At 42.1% G+C, this 20,320-nt stretch overlaps 1 protein-coding gene across 3 annotated transcripts; it reads left to right on the top strand.

Moving 5' to 3' along the window:
- The first annotated feature begins 229 nt into the window (after window positions 1–229).
- G3BP1 (G3BP stress granule assembly factor 1) lies at window positions 230–16,663 on the top strand. 3 transcript variants are annotated; one of them, XM_025200979.1, is made up of 12 exons: window positions 230–1,246; window positions 5,238–5,351; window positions 7,251–7,332; window positions 7,598–7,771; window positions 9,590–9,680; window positions 10,191–10,284; window positions 10,645–10,849; window positions 11,422–11,523; window positions 12,153–12,264; window positions 12,808–12,933; window positions 13,037–13,167; window positions 15,608–16,663. In XM_025200979.1, the coding sequence occupies exons 2-12, from the start codon at window positions 5,257–5,259 to the stop codon at window positions 15,812–15,814; spliced, it is 1,419 nt and encodes a 472-aa protein (XP_025056764.1). In that variant the 5' UTR covers window positions 230–1,246; window positions 5,238–5,256; the 3' UTR covers window positions 15,815–16,663. The 3 variants fall into 3 exon arrangements, with proteins under 3 accessions (XP_025056764.1, XP_025056763.1, XP_025056762.1); XM_025200978.1 differs by lacking the exon at window positions 230–1,246 and having other exon boundaries at window positions 4,536–5,351; XM_025200977.1 differs by lacking the exon at window positions 230–1,246 and having other exon boundaries at window positions 13,058–13,167.
- Window positions 16,664–20,320: the final 3,657 nt, after the last annotated feature.

The raw sequence follows: 20,320 nt of genomic DNA, 5'->3' as shown, positions 1-20,320 counted from the left end.
CCTATTACTTGTTCTGCTTCAGAACAAGATAGCATGGTGATACCTTTCCCCGGTTAGGAGAGTTCTGGACCTTGCTTAGCAATGCAGGTTTATCCTGCTTGTGCTGTATTGTCTATCTGCTCTCTGGTGATTGTAACATTATAGTTTCTACAGGTACCCACTTGCTCTCCTGTATTCCTGCCAGTTGAGCAAATGAAGCTTAATGGAGTCGTGCAAAAGAGGAGGGGGGTGGAGACTAATGCAAGGGAACGTGTTCTTCGCTGCTTGTTTGCATTTTCTTGCATTCGCTCTTATTTGAGTGGAGGCATGCGGAAGTGTCCTGGTTTGCAGGATTATTTGTTCATTTTGTGTCTGTTCTTTTCTGGCTTGTTGGATCTATGGAGTAGCATGCATTAGAAGCACTAGTCATTGACAAACGGCTTGTTGTCTTGAGCACGTAACTAAGCAACCTGGAAAATTTTCAGCTGGATGAATATTTATAAGTTATAGAGTGGAACATACATTTCTGTAGTCTGTCACGTGCAAACTTTTCTAGGGAAATATTCATCCGTGGGGAAAAAAGACAACTTACAAACCATTTAAGGAGCTGGTTGATGACTAACACAGTCAAGAATTGGCATGTGTGATGAGACTTATGCCTAAACTTGGGGGGTGGGAAATCCTGTTCCAAGGATGCTGAATGTGTGCTACAGCACCTCTTGTATAACTGGAGATGAAGCCGTGGAGATGGATCTAAAAAACATCCACCCTGCTTGAGTGGATTAAAGTGTAGCGGTGCAGTGAGGATCTTTGAGCAAATGAGCTCTTTAGCTATAAAGAGCCAGGTTAAGCTTTCCGGGGTGTGCTTCAGTAATTTGTAGAAATTTGGCAGAGTTGTAATGAAGATATCAAATAAATTATCATTTTCCAATATAATAACAGTCCAAAGAGTGGGATTTAGACTGCTACAGGATTCTTCACTTTGTGATGGCAGTATTACACTGTCCATTAAAGATGTGCAGCACACTGTGGTGATTTGATACTTGATAGATCATCTGCTGTGTGTAAACAACTGCAAACTCTCCCTCTGCCTAGAGAAGGGCGTTTTGTGCCTGAACGCTTGCAAAGAACAATTTTTCCAACTATTTAGTTGGTCTAAGAAAAGATATCGCATTTACCCAAAGAATCTTGCCTGCTGCGTTGACGCTTTCTCCAGTAAGAGGAAGGGGGTGAAGGAGTTGGCAGTTGAAAAGACAAGGCTCTGAAGGTAGGTTGCACTATTTATCTGAAGGTTTGTAGAAACCCATTTCTACCTATCTTAAATCTTAGCATAACAGCAGTCAAAGATAAATTTGCTTCCAGAAGGATGCTTAACCCAGTTATGACATTTATCTCAAAAGGGAGGTCTGGAATCTTGATTTTTGAATTGGCTTTTGGTTGAGCTGAAGTCTTCTGGGATCACAATGACAGATTGAGTGGCTTTAGTGACCAGCTGGCCTCTTTGAACTTCAGCACAGCATTGCTTACACAGGAGATGATGAATTTGGCGGCAGTTGTATGGAATTGGGACTTCAGTTGATTTTATAACCATAGTGTTGAGTATTTGAAAGGCAAGGGCTAATAAGTATAATATTTTTCTGAAGTATTTGCTAAATTAATCAATACTGGCTTATGCTAACATGACACCTGTCTGTTACAGTACAAAGTTGCTAATGAGTTTTGTGAATCTGTCTTAATTTGCTGAATATCAAATTTGCATAAATAATTCTCTAATTTACATAACTGTACTTGGGGAAACTCTTACTAGCACTGACACTGCCAAGTATGAGCATTGTAACAGATGGTGGAATATTCCACCAACCAGGTGAGGACCAGTTGAACACCTCTATTTTAATCTGTTTTAAGAACAAAGCTAAAACTAAAATTGTGGTAGTAGTACACAGTTAAATTAAAGTTAATCATTTGGCATCCTGCTTTTCTCATAAGGCCTTCCCTTTCCTCATTGTAGCCAGGACTAAGAAAGAAGTGTGACAACTGTTATAATTAAGTGATAACTGAGGTGCATGGCTACAACTGCTTTGCACAATACAAATACATTTTTCACAGTTTTTTTTAGTTACCATAATTCTGTGCCCAAGGAATGGGGTAAGGAACCCCTCCTTAATCCTTGGCCCTGTGCAAAATATATACTTGAGAGGGAGGAGGTATACCTCATTCTTGTTGTCTTGGCTCTGGAATATGAACAGATGCTTACTCACAGAAGCAGCAGGTGCAGTTGGAGTAAAAACAGATGACTCTTCAGTGATTAGGTCCTGTTAGAGTTTCCTTTCCATCCCCCAATTCTGGTTAACCAGAGCTGGAAGCATTTATATTTCTCTGCATGTTGCAAGTCAGTTTTGACAGAGGATTTTACCATGAAGAACATAGGATCGGAACGGCTCGGTGCTTAAGTTTTTGTAGTGTTTGCGTGGCAAAACCTATGGAAATCTATATTCAGTATATGTATTGGAACATGTTAGCAGAACTGTGTGGAAGGTAACATCCACGTGACTGAACATAGTGATGAGGATGCGTTCACCTGAATGTGAAAGGAAAAAGATGCTAATTTTGGCAGGGATGACTCAGCCAGCGGTGAGAGTAACATATTTGTATGTCACTCAGCCCAGCAGGGCACTGACTTGGGACAGATTTTTTGGGTGCTAACAGAGCTTACAGTGATAAATCCAAGTGTTCAGTGAAGTGGAGGATACATACCATTTGTATATTTGTTGACTGAAGAGGAGGAGGTAGCTAACCTCCTGAGCCATCAGAAAGGTAAAATTGAGGAAAAAGTTGCCTTGGTTTTGGCTAACACCACGCACACAAGCCATCACAAAAGTGCACATCCAACTTATTTGATGCATGCTTTCTTATACTTTTTTTATTCTTTGGAGTTTAAAGCTACTGTTTGCATACCTGATACGTCCTCTACTATGGTTATAATTTCCTTTTGCATAACTTCCATATGCTTTTTTGTGCACTGGAAATGATCAGTAAACAACTGTCCTACCAAGCCGGTCATCTCCAGAACCAAGGTGATATCAGTGGCTTCTCACATTAGCCAGAGAGTCGAATAACTTACTTTTATTAATATCTTAATGAAAACGTGTCAGATTGAGGCTGCAACTGCTATGAACCCCATCATTATTCATAGTGTGTGTGCGCGTGGTTTTCTTTACCTTTATGTGACTGGCTTCTTTGCAGGTGGCTTTCATGAAACTTGTGGACCAGAAGGTTAAGTACACATTTGAAGTTAACAGCTCTTTAAAGTCAAATATCAATGTTGTTGATTCCTAATCAAGCCGCTGTGAGATCCTTCTAAGTGTGCTGTACATTATTAGCACTAAGGAGTGCAAATACCTACACACAATTCACAAAATAAACTCAAGTGATTTCAAGTGGGAATCCATATAATCACAAACTTTCTGACCTGTTGTCTTTTTCAAAAAGACTCGGAAAGAATGATTCTTATTTTTTTCCGTAGTCAAAATCAAAGTGAAAGCCAAAAGCCAGCATTTTCTGAAGGGTGTCTTGAGCCTACAAAGTTTGCAAACAGCTAATTTAAGCTATTAACCTTTTCTTTCAGGAAATTTCTACTGAATGGGTTTCTGATAGGCCCTAATTGAACGTCACTGAACAACAGCAGCAACCACAAATAAAAGAAACTTTGAGGCTGAGCTTCTTGCCTGCCTCTCTCTAAGAGGCCCAGATGGGGAGGCAAAGATATCCACTCGTATGCATCTCCAATTCTGGAGTTGGGGTGGTTTTTCAATGATATAAAAATGTGCTTTCAAGGGCTGATTTTTCAGAATAAAATTAGTCTCACTCGCGATTTTCCCACTCTCAATATTCCCCTTCATTGACCTAATGTCAGAGGACAGAATAAGTCTTCATGTGTTGGTTACGTGCTTCTTCAGTACTGGAGAAATTCCCTGGGAGGCTCTTCTAACCCTTCTATGTTGGCAGAGGATATCAGAATTTGGCCCTGAAGCTATTTTTAGTGACTCAAACCTTAAATAAAACCATATGGGTCAACGATAAAGCATGGAGCAGTTCTGTAAGGCTTCACATGGTTGGTTTGGGCTAAAGGGGGGAGGTTTGAAGTTCTTGCCTATAGGAGTTGCATGCCGTACTTCTAAAAACCTTGCATTTTGTTTGGGAGGGTGCTAGGTGGGAGAAGGGATTACGGTGTCAGTAATGCTAGAAAAGCGTCTTTCAAACATCTCTTCTGCTCCTTACCGTGTCTTTTGGATAACATCTGCTTGGCTTACTGCAGGCTTTTTGCTGGATTTTTGTGCCTGTCAGCACTGCTGAGCCGGTGTAGTCGCAGCAGAGCCAACTGTCATATTCTGCCTTGCATCAACAACAAAACTGTCAACTAAGCTCCAGTCCTACTCCATGTCTCTCTAATGGATGGTGATATGAAGCAGAAAGGACCCTGCTTTGTTTCCACGTCAGCTAGTATCAGATAGGACTCTAAGTATAGGTAGCAAGAACGTTTTTCAACTTTGTTTGGTTTTTTTTTAATGAATAACTGAAAGGAAGCCTGTATGGGGAGGAGTGCCTTCTTTGTTAGATATGAGAAGTTAAGGTATTTCATGGCTCGTGCAGGAGAGAGTTCCTTAATACATGTTAATCTCCTAGGCTCAGTAAAATATAGTTGGTCCTAGCATACAGTGTAATACATTTGATTTACCTTGTGGATTTAGGTGACGTGATCAACTAAATGGAGGAGGTAAGTGGGGAAATCAGTTGCTTACTGAAGTTCATAGTAAGGTAATTACTGCATTATATACAACATTCCTCTCAAATTTGAGAGGTGGCTTAAACTGTCACAGACTAGTATGAGTCCTGTGCTGTTGACTAGAAATAGGTTGTTTTGTACGGACTTTTTCAAAGTGGTCGTAATACAGTAGCATGTGGCTCACTTCAAAGCATCTGACTTCTGAACCTAATTGTGAAGTCAGGTGACATAGAAAATCCTCTTCAAGAACCTTTCTTGTTTGCTACCTGTTCTCTGCTGTGATATTTAGGACGCCTAAGTTCCTTTGTGTTGCAAGGACCCCTTTTCCCACAGAGAGAGAGGAGTGGGGGAGGAGGTGTGATTTGAAAGTAGAGCTCTCTGTTTTGGTTGAATTGATCATTGTGGTGAAACTAGTCATACTAGTGGAATGCAAACATTGACATTGTGCAGTTAACATATGTCTTTTGGTCTTCAGTTTTCAGTTGACCAAAGAAATGGTGATGGAGAAGCCAAGTCCCCTGCTGGTCGGGCGGGAATTTGTGAGGCAGTATTATACTCTACTGAACCAGGCACCGGACTACTTGCACAGGTAAAGCTCTGCTTACATAACTCAATATACTGCTTTTTGTGTTGTGTATTCCTTGTTTTTAATTTACATATAAATGTTAGCAATTCTTGCCTGCTATAAACTGTAAACAAGTGTAGCCCACCTTTTTGGCTAGCTTGATGTAAGGCTTGAATACATGTTTTAATTTCTGCTAAATGGACTCTTACCATCAAATATATTCATTCCCAGTAGCAAGAGCCAGAAGTCTCCCTAAACCTAGTAGCCTGTAAGGTGCACAGGCAGCGATACGGCTAGCCTCTTCCCATCTTTGAATCCTTAGTTAAGAGCCGGGACAGCTAGAGACAGCATCTGAAGCTGTAGCAAGATGCTTTAACCCCTGTGTCACTGCTCCCTTCCAAGCTGTGACTGACTAGACAGATGATGAAAAGCAAAGATGATGAGTGTAGACCCTGTTTGTCAAAGGTATCTGAAATAACTACTGTTCCTGCTTGTAATTTAATTCTAGTTTGTATTCAATTACAACTTGCTAAAAATACCCTGTAAAAAGTTTGATTTACCATTTCCAACATAATAAATTCAGAAGTTTAAGAATCTGTACAAATGTACATTTTGCTATATAGTGGCTTAGCTAAATGTATATAAATATGAGTTATTCTATTTAGCCAAAAGTCTGCTATTTAGCATAAAGGACACTAGAATGAAAATCAACATGTTTTAGTGGCTATACCTACCAATAAATATGGACCTTTCTAAAGAAAATAACTGGATATAAATGCATATTGTTAAGTACCAATAATTAACCACATAACTAGTTACCTGTTGCTTTTTTAAACCATGATTTAAGGTCAGTGACTTTGATTTAACTCTTTTTAGGACTATCGGTGGAGGCAAAATCATTCTGAATTTAAATCCCATCGTTATAATATACCTTGGTAGACTGACTTGTTTTGGGGCTGTCATGCTTTCTTTATCTTGCCTAGATATGTACTTCTAGATTCTTGAAGCCCATCTTCAAGTTAAAAACTTAACTGGTCTGAGGTAAAGACTTTCCAGAGTTGTTCCCAAGTGTGGCAAGCAGTTGAGTCTCTGGTTAATCCAGACAAACAGTCTGTTGGATCAGTTACGAGTTTCTGTTCGCAGTTTTGTACCTGCTGCCAGCATTTCTGGCTAGGAGTGAAAAAAGCTATAAAATGGAAGGATGACTCATAGTATACGTGTTACTATAGTTTTTGTTTCTAGGTACATAAAACTACATATCTTTGGTTCTGACTAAAATTTATAATGACTGTCAAGTAATCTTGTTGTATACCTACTACCTAGATGACTGGGACAAGAGAGTGAGTTAGCTGTGTTGGTCTGAAGTTGGCAGAAGGTAAGGTAGACTTGCACTTTATAGGCTGAATCAGAGATATCAGACAGCATCTGATGAAATGAACTTGGCTCATGGAAGTTTATGGGGGGTGTTGGGGTGTGGGTAAAGAAATGTGTGATATATAACTAATCTGATTTGGCTTATAACATGCAAATCTTCCCTGCCTTCTGTGATGCAGAGAATCAGGAGGACCGTCAGAATCCCAAGCAGTCCATGCTGCTGGAAAAGCAGGCGTATTAAGAGTGTTGTCTTTCTCTGTCTCCACTTCCTATATCGGTTTCTTTGACAAGTATCCAACATCACAATAACCACCCTGTCTAGCCTTCTGGAAGATGGAACTCTTCTTCCTCTTTTTGTTCTTGATGATTATAACAGCAAGCACAAGGGTTTCTTTACTACTCTGAAAATTTAACTGAATCTCACTAGTGCACCTTTTAATACCATTTAGTTTAAGGATAGTATTTATAGTATAATGCTGTTTTCAGACCTGTAGTTGTTGCATTAAGAATACTGAACCAAAGCTTAATTTATAAATTCCTCCTCAACAGGTTTTATGGAAAGAATTCTTCCTATGTCCATGGTGGCTTGGATTCCAATGGAAAGCCAGCTGATGCGGTCTATGGGCAGTCGGTAAGCACTTGTAAAAGTGAACAAAGTAGTGTCATGTGACTGAATTTAAGCACTGGAATTACAGCTTTTTTTTTTGGATCCCTTTGTTTTAAGGGATGATTGTGTGTCTGAAGCAGATCTAGGTGGTGAATCAGTTGATATAGTTATAGACTTCAAAGTATACTTTCTGTTACCTAAACCTTTTGATTTTACCCTATAGAAGCAGTTTATGCCAACTTAAATCCAGTTTGAAGTGGGTCATTGACTCCTAACTTGGATCTTGCAGGACATCCACAAGAAGGTGCTGTCACTGAACTTCAAGGATTGCCACACGAAGATCCGTCATGTGGATGCCCATGCAACTCTCAATGATGGTGTTGTGGTGCAGGTGATGGGAGAGCTCTCCAATAACATGCAGCCAGTGCGCAGGTTCATGCAGACATTTGTGCTTGCGCCAGAGGTATGCTTTCGTCTTGTAATGAACATTGACGTGAAAGTAGGTTTGCTATTTGGCTTGGCATTAGGAATTCAGAGTTCAAATTTGGGCTCCGTGCCAAGAAACACTTCCATAAAAGACATTCTGGAAACTCTTAATTCCATGTTTCTGTTAACCATGAGAATATTGTAAGGGCATGTCATGTCTTGAGTTGGGACTAGTAGGTGGCATTATTACAACTTTGCCTATATATTCTGAAAGTGTTACTTTTATCTTTCCGTAACCGTGACTTGCTCTTTTAGCAGCTGGTGCCACAGACTGAGAAGATTACAGTCTCATTTGAAAACTTGGGTTTCAAGGTTTCTGATGCTATCGTCGACTTCTCACTGAACTACATTTTCAAAATAGTTTTTTTCGAACAGAATAATTCATGTAGTAATTGAAAATGTCAGTGAAGACAAATTGATGGTTGTCATAGTTTCATAGTAGTTAGAGGTCAGAAGGGACCTAAATAGATCATCTAGTCTGACACCCCCCCCCGGCACTGGCCGGAGCACACGGTGGGATCACACGACCCCAGACAGGTGTTCATCCAATCTCTTTTTGAATTTACCCAAGGTAGGAGTGAGGACCACTTCCCTAGGAAGCTGGTTATAGATCCTAGCCACCTTAACAGTGAAATAGTGCCTCCTAATCTCTAACCTGAACCTATTCTCCAGCAGCTTTTGGCCATTGTTCCTCGTCACCCCAGGTGCTGCTGGGGGGAATAGGACCCTTCCTATTTGCTGCTGATCTCCCCTAACGAGTTTGTAGGCAGCCACCAAGTCCCCCCTCAGCCTCCGTTTGCTGAGGCTGAACAGGTTCAGGTCCCTTAGCCTCTCCTCATAGGGCCTGCTCTGTTGCCCTCCAACCAAGCAGGTGGCCCTCCTCTGAACCCTCTGAAGGCAATCTCTTGTTAAGATTTAATTTGGCCTTATTGGTTCTGTCAATCATAAAGAAACAAGATGTGGCTGCCTTCTTCCTTGGACTGAATAGCCTTTTTCCTTTTTGCTTCAGGAGTCATGTTTAAATCTTTCTAACTTTGGGATTTGTATTGTCCTTCATTGTTTTTCTCTAAAGTTTTTTTTTTTTTGGGGGGGGGGGGGTGGGCAGTGGTCATATGATGCTCCTGTCTCCCACAAATATCCTGCATCTGTATTATGATGAGGTGGTGGTGAGGATTGCAACAGAGGTCTTGGCAGGCTTGTCAAACCTTTTATATGATAAAAGAACATTGGGAAAGTGTCAGTAAGCAAAGCAGAAAATTCAAGTATTGTGCGAGTTGGATATTTATATGTTGAAGAGATTTCCCCCAAAGCTAGCCAGCATTGTAGGCCAGATCTTTAGTTGACTAAACTGTTTGATGCAGGGTGTGGAGTTAAGGGCACAGTGGTTCAAAGTAACCTGTATACTCCCTTAGTCCTCTCCTTTAGTGGAGCCTCACTGTAACTTCTAGCAGCCTCAACAGTAGGTCTGCTCTAAGTCGGTCACTTCCCATGGTTCCCCAGGGAGTACTTTGGAGTGCAGGGAACTAATAGCTTTTGTGCTTTTCTTTGAGAAATACTCCTGATCCTTGGCTGGAGAAGCTGCTATACTGGTTCTGTGTCCTTCAAGGATTTTGTGTTGTCAGGGCAGAGGAAATGGGCAGTTTTCTGTTCCCATTGCCCTGTTGGAGTGCCACAGAGGGAGTGGAGCGCGGTCCAAACCTACCACTACCTGTAAATGCTTTGTGATCATTTAATCTCTCTTTATTCTAGGAGTAAAATGCACTTGAACCAACTTTTTACCTCTGTTTGCCTACAGGGTTCTGTTGCAAATAAGTTTTATGTCCATAACGACATCTTCCGCTACCAGGATGAGGTCTTTGGTGATTCAGACACTGAGCCACCTGAGGGTAAGTTCCAGAAGCTTGGAAACGTCTATTGATGGCTGTTTCTGTGGCATTAGACGGTTTGTTGATTCCAACACTTGATACCCAGACCAGAGGGAATTCTTTCTATTTAGAGCAGATGTGCCACATGTTCGTTGTTCTTCTGTTTGTTTTTGTTCTTTTCATACTGTCAGTGTTTAGCAGGCCCTTGCTGAAACACATGCCGTTATACTTTTTTGCAGTATGGTCCTCCTTTTTCCTGTCTGTGGTCATACAAAGTTCTGAGTGCTACAAGGCATTTCGGGGATATTTAATGCTATACTGTGGAGCCTATAGGCAGCAAATCTGCTTTGTCTAAATATTTGAAAAAAAAGGCCCTCATAACCAAAGCTTTAAATAGTTAAAATAGGCATTACTTACTTTTGCTGTAGTTTGGTATAACCTAAGTGCAAGCACCTGATATCTACAACTGGGCCAGCATGTTGATACTGAGTGTGTTTTGTTTTGTTTTGTTTTTTTCTTTCCTAACCCCAGAATCTGAGGAGGAGGTGGAGGAACCTGAGGAAAGGCAGCAGACACCAGAAGCAGTTCCCGATGACACTGGGGCTTACTATGAGCAGGCTGTCAGGTAATTAGCTCAAACTTGGAAGTTGGACATTGTATAGTGTGGTCTGGTCAAGGGGAATGCTTCCATTTCCGATTTCTTCAGGAAAGCTCAAGCATAAAGGATATTGAAATTACAGGCTCTTGGCTCTGAGGCTAAGAAATTAGGTTTTCAGCTGGTATACTTTTCTGTTATGAAGCATAACATGTAATCCTGTTGAATGTGTTAACTCCCTCCCTCCTCCCCTTAGGTGAAACATACCCATGGGTTGTCCCTGTAGTTCATCTTGAATGTAGTGGACTTTCTCTGCTTGGGTTAAGATCTCACCTTCAGTACTTCCCATTTGCAGAAATAAAATGTTACTATTCATGGTGTTTCTGATAGCAATGACTTGGAAGAACAGCTGGAAGAGCCAGTAGCAGAACCAGAGCCTGAGCCCGAGCCTGAGCCTGAACAGGAGCCTGAAGCAGAAGTTCAGGAAGAAAAGTCTGAGCCGGTACTGGAGGAAGCAGCTCCTGAAGAAACTGTGCAGAAGAGTCCTTCTCCAGTTCCTGCAGACCCAGCTCCTGCAGTGCAAGAGGACTCCAGGGTAATGCAAATGGCTGGCTCCCACTGTGTTGTTTTTTCATAGGTTCACCTTTTTCTTTCTTGTCCACATAGTATTTTTGCCTTGGCAAGATGGGGGATCTACTCTTACAGTAGTTCTCTCCTGACCCTTAACCAGATATTTTACATGTTACATTTCTTCCCAGAAAATATGATTGGACAGCTAATTGTTGCTGATATCAGAGTGACGGTGCATTTTCCCCTGCTGAAGTCTTCTGTATTTACGTAACAAATCCTGCAGCTATAGAATAGGCTTTTTTTAAAATCAAGCACTCTAGGATAGTGAAGAAAACCTTCTTTGTGCGGGCAGAGTATAACCAATGCATTCAGAAGTCCGCAACAGTGGCCCTGGGGCATTGCTGCTTCCCAACTTTTTTTTCCGACTTCTGCAGGGTTAAGGGGCTGGAGATGACCTCTTCTTGCAATGACTGCTTTAAAGCTCCTGTTACCACCCCTTGACTTGGGCTGTTTGTGTCCCTGAAAAGGATTTGAACATGGATTCGCTCAGTGGTTTATTAACACTGTTTTTCTTTTGTGTCCCCCTTGTCTCCCCAGACATTTTCATGGGCATCTGTAACTAGTAAGAACCTCCCTCCCAGCGGAGCTGTTGCAGTGTCAGGAATACCACCTCATGTTGTAAAAGTACCAGCGTCACAGGTAGGAATCTTGCATTAATCACAAGCTCTGTGTGATACTATTGGAGTCACTTGAGGAAAAAGCTTCTACAACAAATTCCTTGTTTGTGGTGTGACTTTCTGAATGTATTAGTGTCATCTTGTAAATATTAATCTCCGTTTAACAACAGTCACATTCTTAACTCTTCTGGCTGAGAGGAAAACCTTCCACAAGCATACCATGTGTCTGATCTGTATTAAGCAAAGATTGAATGAGGACGAGGTTCTGTAGAATCTCCCAAGTTCTAGTGAGCTGGGCTGTGGTGGAAGGGTTTGTCCAGCCTTGTCCAAAATATCCTTCGGGGGTTAACAGGAAGATTAAGCATAACATCTGTGATTAACCCAGAATAAACTCTTTTGAATGACGGATGATTTGAATTCTAACACTAACCAGCAAAAGCAAAAGAGCAAGCTGTGTTTTGTACTTATAAGTATAAATTGGGCTCAAGTCTTTGTTAGAGCCACTGATGAAAAGCTTGATCATGTTGTCATCTGTGAATTAAAGATGATGACTTCTGTGAAACTTGATTTCAAACTCCAGAAAGTTCACCTTACTGCTGCTACTGGTCTTGTTTGTGAGCCATCACTTACTTTCTGCTTGAATTTCTGCAGCCTCGCCCTGAGTCCAAGCCTGAATCTCAAACTCCACCACAGAGGCCTCAGAGGGATCAGAGGGTGAGGGAGCAGCGAACAAGCATCCCACCACAGAGAGGACCCAGACCAAGTAAGAAGAATGTTGCATTTATATTTGTACCTTGCTTTCTAATGTTGTGGTGGACCCAAGAAGAATTGATATAGAAGAGGATGAATACTGCTGTTTGTTCAGTTCTTGGAATATCAGTCATTAAAGTCATGTCATTCCTGCTGCTCTGCGTATTTGAACTGACTTTGGCCAGATCTTCTAGGCTTTGGAATTGAACTCAACTCTCACTTTGAAATACTATGCTTTTTCTTTTTCATTTGTAGTAGCTGATTCTGGGCAAGCTGTGGGAGGTTGCTTGAGTACGTTTTCAGCTGAATTTGCTGAATTGGGGTTCTGATAGTTTGTGTAAATTCACAAACTAAACATGAACTTTAGCTCTTTTGAAGTTTACTTATTGCACATGTAACTCTTCTTGTAAATGTGTGGTTATTGTGAAATTTCAGCACCCTGGGGAAATTCGGTTGCAGACCAGTTGTGCTATTTTACCAGAATGGTTCGGCATTTTATGACCAAGGATACTGCTTGGTTTAAGTAAGTGAATGACATTATTATTTTTTTCTTTAGTTCGTGAAGGTGAGCAAGGTGATATGGAAACTAGACGGATTGTGAGGTACCCAGACAGTCACCAGCTTTTTGTTGGGAACCTTCCTCATGATGTGGATAAATCTGAATTGAAGGATTTCTTCCAAAGTAAGTTGCTGCCTTGTGTTGCTTGGCTCATTACGGGGGGTTGGGGCATTTCATCCCAAAGCACATGCCTGTTCCTGCAGAGCATTCTAATGTGTGACCGAAGAACTCGGCTCCTCTCTTGCAGGTTATGGCAATGTTGTAGAACTCCGAATCAACAGCGGCGGAAAGCTCCCGAACTTTGGGTTTGTGGTGTTTGATGACCCTGAACCAGTTCAGAAGATTCTTAGCAACAGGGTAAGTAAGCCTTGGTTTAATGGTGGTGGTGAAGGAGGAAATAGAGCAGTTGAATATGTCCCTTTTTATTAATAGTGGGCAATATTGATCTCGGGGGTAACTGCTAGCTAGTCAGCCTCTTAATTCCCCTTCGTATGTACAAAGGGGTGTTACCCCACTGTGCCATTTGGTGAAGAAGTTGGAAGAATTTAGTGCTAAAACTAACAAAAATGCAGGTAAGGCTGCCAATTACAGGGTGAATGTGGAGTAATATGTAACAGTAAAAGAAATTACCCTGGTCATGGGCAGGTGGTGCCTCCTGAGTCAGGGGGGGCACTTGCCCCCCCCAGCAGCCAGTCAGTGACTGGGGAGGGTCCCCCTGCGGTTGATCCCACTGACAACCGGGGGGGGCCCATCACCCTGACCCGCAAGTAGCAATGGCACGTTGCTGGCACTTCTAGGTGAGCGCAGTTGGCCGCAGGGGGATCGCGGGGATCACTTCTCCTGGCACCCCTACTCCCTGGCCAGTGCTCTTTGGGGGGCACCAGCGCTCTTGCCTGCCCCCCCTGCCTGGGAATGCTGGCTGTCAAGGGGTGCACCAGCGCTGTCGGGGGGGTGCATGTGCACCCTCTGTGCATCGCCACTGAACCCGGTCACTGTAAGTTGAGACTTAATCCTTTTGCGTTTCCTGGGTTAAAAAAACATGGTGCATGTGGGAAGGTTATGTTGAGGGCAGAGAGGAGCTGTGTGCTCTTAATCCAAGAGCCAAGTGGTCCTCTACCCAGAGCCTCAGTGCAGTCATAAACTATGCCATGTTTGTTTAGGAAAGCATGTATGTACTAAACAGGCCGAGCGTTGCTATCTTTTCAGCCAGTCCCTGGCCCCTGTTGATATAAACGCTGTAGCCAGTGACCAAACTGAGTGGTTGGTCATATCTGCTGTCTACATTGTGTCAGTTGTGCACTCATGTTTTCCAGACAGGCAAACCATTATTGAGCCCAAATTAACTATCTTTAACAATATGGGGAATGGAATTAATATGACCCAGGACTAAACGTTTCAAATGTCCCTCCTTGTAGGTATAAACAATTCTATCTCTCTTCTGCTTCTAATGGATAGTTCTCTGTGGGGTGGCGGGAGATGAAACAACTTACAATACACTGGACACCAGTGCATCGTTTTAAAGATCTGGTCCTGCGGAAATAACTCAGTTGTATTGCGAATACTGTGTACTAGTCCTCTTAAACTGACTGATCAGCTACAAGCACCTGCTAGCAAGGTGCTGATAATGAAAGGTAGTGGGGTATTAATAGAGTTCAGGGGCAAAGCTGCAATGACATTCCTATACCCTTTCTCTTTGCCAGGAAGGGGCTTAGTACCCTTTTTAGATGCTTGCTGTTTCCAGGGTAAGGTCAGTGGAAACTGATAGCTAGGCTTTCCTTTTGATAGAAAAGGTAATTTGTGGAAACTGATAGCTAGGCTTTCCTTTTGATTGCAAAGGTAATTCCCTGCCACTGAGAAGACTCTTTCAGTCTTTCTATTTATATTATAGCGTAACTAGTGATTCAGAATCATTCATGCTTCTGTTGATATTTCTAGGAGTGTGAAATTTTACAGTTGAACAGCAAATCAGCCTGCCTTTTAATACTAAATGTGGATGTATGCTGATAGCTAAAGGCCGTAGGGGCCAGGGCTAACAGCAATGGCCTCAAGGTACAGCAGAGGAAATTTTAGGTTGGAGAATAGGAAGAATATTATGATTAGGAAGGTGGTTAAGCAGTGGATTAGTCTATCTAGAGAAGACATAGAAATATTCACGTGCAGGTTGGACAGACACTTTGCTGGGATGATTTAGTTAGGAATGATCTTGCCTTTGAGGAGCAGGGCTAGTCTAGATGACCTTATGAAGTCCCTTCCAGCCTTACTTTCCTATGGTCTATGACTTCTTCTCCACTTCAGCAGCAGCGTAACTTTCAGATTCAGTAACCACTCATCACAGTGATTCAAAATGCCGCTTCTATTAAAAGGGAAGACTTCACTAGTGTTTGCGAAGTGTGGTATGGAACTCTGATCAGAAGACTGTTCAAGACTCCCATGCAGTCCCAGGGATGGGATGCACAATGAGCTAATTGTCAGTTCCTCCTAAGCTAGCTCTGCTCACCCTGCCTCTCTCCAATTTAAGGAACAATGGAAATGAGCCAGAAAAATTGTACGTGTCTTTTGTGTAACATTTTTGTGGCTGGTTTCCTGCTCTGGCATGCCACTAATTCCTTGGCCATGTGGCAGGGTTTATGGCGCAACTAACAGGTTAGTTGCATCTTGACTGTAATATTTGTCAGGGGCCCCAATCCCTCGCTCTCCTTCTTTTTTCTCTTGTAGCTGCTACTCCTTAATGAAAGGCTGTATTCTGAGAGTTCCTGCTGGGTCAGTAACACTGGTAAATCTCTGCATTCTCTTACAGCCTATCATGTTCAGGGGAGAGGTACGCCTGAATGTGGAAGAGAAGAAAACACGAGCTGCCAGGGAGGGTGATCGCAGAGATAACAGACCCCGTGGACCCGGAGGCACTCGTGGGGGGCTGGGAGGTGGGATTCGAGGGCCTCCACGTGGAGGGATGTCTCAGAAACCAGGATTTGGAGCTGGAAGGGGCATCGGGCAACGCCAATGAATACATCGTGGATGATGACACAATGGCACAAACCTTTGTTCCTGCAGATTTGTGAATTTCAGCCTTGGGTATCTTGGAATGTGGCCCTAGCCTGTTATAGACTGCTACGTTTGATACTATTTTGGCCCTTTTTTGTTTGTGTTATGGTTTTTTGTGATTTTTTTTTTTTCTAGTCCTTGTCCCAGATTCCAGCTTTGTGGAACAATATTAGGAAAAGTGGATTTTAAAAAAAAGAAGCAAGTTTCCTTGCTCATTGCAAACTGATGGACTGGATTTCTTGTACCAGTGGTCTTTCCTAATGGATTGTTTTTTCCCTGTATACTGAAATTGAGTGCATTTCAGTCGGTTGGAATAATCTTTCATCTGCATGTGTTGGAGAGCCTGTAGGAAAACCTAGCACTTGGCAAGCATTTCAAGGGCAGGAAAACTATTGTTTATCCCCTGAGGGTCATGTGAACATCCTCTGGTCTGGAGATGTTGCCACTTGACAAATTGACATTCACCCTTCTCTGTGGCGCTGTAAAAGTGGAATAAAGGGCATCCATAGAGTCCTTTTTTTTTTTTTTTTTTTTTTTTCCTTTTTCTTTTGATACATGATCACGAAAAGGAATTCTAACTACTGTTTTACCACTTACAAATTTTGGATTGTGGGATAGGTTTTAAATGTCTAGAACTTGACTCTTAAAACACTTTTCCTGAACTTGTGAAATTTTTTATTGAAATAGGGAGTTTTTTTCATGTTTAGTTTGTATTTGTATAAAAAAAAAAGCAAAATTGTTGTGCCTTCTATTTATCTCTCATTCCAGTCTTGGCAAATTGTTAAAAAAAAAATAAAATAAAAAAAGTCTAGATTTGCTTTATCAAGTGCAGAGTATGTGGGGATTTTTCCAAAAGGGTGAGTTTCCTATCACTGCCTTCTATCATCAGAACAGCCGAGGACTGGCTAGAAAATGCTTTGGAAATCTGAACCAAGCTCTACTACGGCAGCATGTAGAAGGGCAGAATTTGAAGCGGGTAATTTGGAAGGTGTGTGTGTTAAGGCTGACTTAGCTGCATGTACTTACCCTTTTGACTGAAAAATGGATGCTTTCCAGGTAGATGGTTTTGTAAAAAATTCTGTTGTTACAATATATATGTGGGAAGCAAGGTCTGCTTGTTCAGGACCAAGGCAGCAACTAAGTGATGTTAGACATGCATCAAATGCTGGTACGTTGTCTTAGTACTGCAGACTCAGTAGACTCTGCTGAAGGGATATGAAGCAGAATGTGAACTTCCAAGACTCCATACATATGCAACTTCTTTTTAACATTAGCTTGGAAAGATTGCAGTGTGCAGCCTGAATTTTATTAGTGTCACTTGGTCTGGTGTTCAATTTAAGTTGTGCAAAACCTCTGTAAGAATGGTGTGCTCATACCTCACAGCAAGCACTCATTTCTGGTATCACATAAGACCACATCAATAATTTCCTCTACAATTCGTTTGGTCTTGCTTTACCAATGCAGGACCCATCCAGCTGCAGCACATCTGTCTTGTCATCTGATACAGTGACTGCTTCCAGGCACAGGCAGGTTTATCAGAGTTTTGGATGTAACTGTACTAGAAAAAGAACTTGAGGGTTGAATAGAAATGATGCGGCCCTATCGTGTCCGCACCAAGACAAAATTGGAGGTTTTACTGTAACTTCAATAGAGCTGAATGCTGCAGTTTTGCTTTATTTGTGACCTGGTCCTAAATAGAAAGCTTGGTTGTGTGAGCAAACTCAATGTAATGATGGTAGTTGCAGTGTGATTCAAGAAAGATTCAAGAAAACTACTAGAAATATACAGCACTTCCTCTTACAGTATTTGCCTATATAGACTCTGTTCACAAAGTTTTCACCCACTTGAGCAGGAAAGCAAACTGGCTATCAGTGCAAAGAGCATAAGGACAAATCTTTTTTCACAGCCGTTTATCCTTGACAATTCCTTTCAGTGTCTCTCTTGCCTATACCTTCATAATGGTGAGCTCATATCCTCACACTGAAATCCAGGGGAGTTTCTCTTTTAAGAAGTCCAAGACATCAGTAATAGAAGCTGCATTTTGGATCATCAGAGCATTGTGAAGAACCTCTGTAGTAGCACCTGCCTTCATACAGGCCAAATCTGTAAACACGTACTAAAGGACTTTTCCTATGGCAGTATTTGGTCAGTTTTTGGCTCGGCCTCATGCTGGGGAAGAATGAAGATGACCTGCAAAACTAATGAGCTGTAATGAGTTGATGTTCTTATCACAGCTGCTTAAAATGAGATCAAACAACGTTACAATAATGCAAGAGAGCTGAAAAGTGAAAATGACCATGTGCTTTTATTGTCTCCATTGAATAAGGTATTTTTATTTAATGCCTCTTACAAAAATCCGTGCTTGTTAAAAACAAATTGCTCTGATAGCATCTGGAACAAAATGAAAGAAACTAATTCTTGATTAATAGAAATCAATATCGTATCTTCATGCTCTATTTTATTTTTGATAAAGCCTATTATAGGCTATTTATTTGATGCACTTCTTGCCGGAAGGAAGTCTCTTCAGGAAGAGACTTGTTGAAAGAAGACTAATGTTGACTTTGTTTTCAGTGTGCTAGCCCATATCTTGCACATTTGGCTTTCTGCTTGTAATTGGTCACCCCAAAATACGCATGCTCTTCCTCAGTGATTTAATGGTGCCGGAGCATCATGAGACCTGAAGGACTGAACGATAGATGTGTACTCTCAAAATCTTTAGAGGTTTTAGTTTTGAAAGTTGCGAAAGTTCCTTCGTTAACCAATTGGTTGATCAAACACCCAGGAGCCCCTTCAGACTAGAAAAGACATCAATCTTCTGACGGAGACTAAGCACGTGTTGTTCTAAGTCAGCAGGCCTCCTTGCTTGTCTAAAGTCTTCGTCTTGGGCAGAAATGATTCCAGGTCTCAATAAAAATGCAGTGGGTAGCTGTCATTTCAACTGATTTCATTTTATCAAGGCCGGAGGTAATGAGCACAGCATAGTCTTTCTCTTTGGGCACAGGGTTTCCATGAAATAGTCTTAACGCAGGCAAGAACTGGCCTGTTATACTGAAGACCTTTGTACCCGCTGTCTTAATTATGTATCGGTATTCAGTCCATATGTATTTAACAATATGCTATCAACCTCCCAGTGTGACGAATGCAAGGCATGTTGCCATGGTTCTGTTAAAATCGACCGGCGTGTCCCCACTGCACAATTAACCTCGGCTTGTGTGCAGGCTTTAGTCCAAGAATCCTTCAGTTGCCCAGGAAAAACACCACCGGGTGATGTTCGAAGCCCCAGGTTGCTTAAGTGAGAACCTAAAATCTGTTTTTTTCAGTGATGGTGCAGGCATGATCATTTGTGCTGCCAATTCTCTGCCCTTCTCGCCACACTTCTTGAAAGACAGACGGTGAATCATACTGGGAAGGAATCCTGGAGCATTTCAATCAAAGAGCAATGGCGCATACCCCTAGAGACATGCAAGCGGGGACCAAACCAGGGTGGAGGCAGCAGTACAGGCCAAGTTTTACTTTTGTGGATTCGCACCTGCCTAAGCTCCCCTGGCTACCTACTGCCATGTGCCATTCACTGGCATTAATGGGTAGAGACCCCCTAAGCTGCCTGGAGTTGCAGCTTTTATATTAAAAAAAAAAAAAAGGGGTGGGGGTGAGGGGAGGCAAAGGTAAATCCTGTAGAGCAGTAGTTCTCAGCCTTTATTGTACCAGGACCCATTTGTAAACATCCATGGCCGGTCCCAACCCAGTCAATAGTTTAAGCAGAAAACAGCTCCTGCTGACCTACGGCCCCCAGGCCTCCCTGGTGTGTGGAGCATGGGAGGGGGGTCCCCAAGCAATCCCTTGCAGGCTGGAATTGTCACCTGCAAGGGAAAACCGACAGTTTCCCACATTTTTTCTCCTTTTAAAAGAATCCATTTTTAAAGCTTGTTCGTGACCCTTTTGTATATTCTTGTGACCTACTTTTAAGTTGTGACCCCTGAGTTGAGAAACGCTGCTGGAGAACATAAGGTACGGTGACATTGGTTAGCTCTAACTATTTATCTTGGTCAAATGTTTTGCCCTTGATTTTTTAACTGTACTGTTGTGCTAGCGAGTTGGTGTTAAACCAGCCTGGAATTTATAGTCTACCTTAAACTCAGTCCTGGCTGTGTGATGCCAGTAGGGAATCATCAGAGTTAGGAATATCCTAGTCCCTAACTGTTAGGACACTCCTAATAAGCAGCCCCTTGCTTCAAGGGCACAAGCTTTGCTGGAGTTCCCCAGTTAGATTTGTCCATTTCTGCAACGCTGCCTGTTTTTGTTGGTCCTGCAGGTGGAACTTGATTTGGGTTTCAACGTATGAAACACTGGCCCTCATGCTCTTGCCAACTGTGGGCCCGTGGAGGAGCAGTGACTCCAGATGAATAGGAAGATTGTTCTGAAGAGATGCTGCTGGCGCTATAACATGGCAACGTGCGTCTGGCTAGCG

This window comes from Alligator sinensis, unplaced genomic scaffold (genome assembly GCF_000455745.1).
Source record: "Alligator sinensis unplaced genomic scaffold, ASM45574v1 scaffold550_1, whole genome shotgun sequence".
Classification (NCBI taxonomy): domain Eukaryota; kingdom Metazoa; phylum Chordata; order Crocodylia; family Alligatoridae; genus Alligator; species Alligator sinensis.
This window is presented reverse-complemented; position numbering and strand designations above follow the sequence as displayed.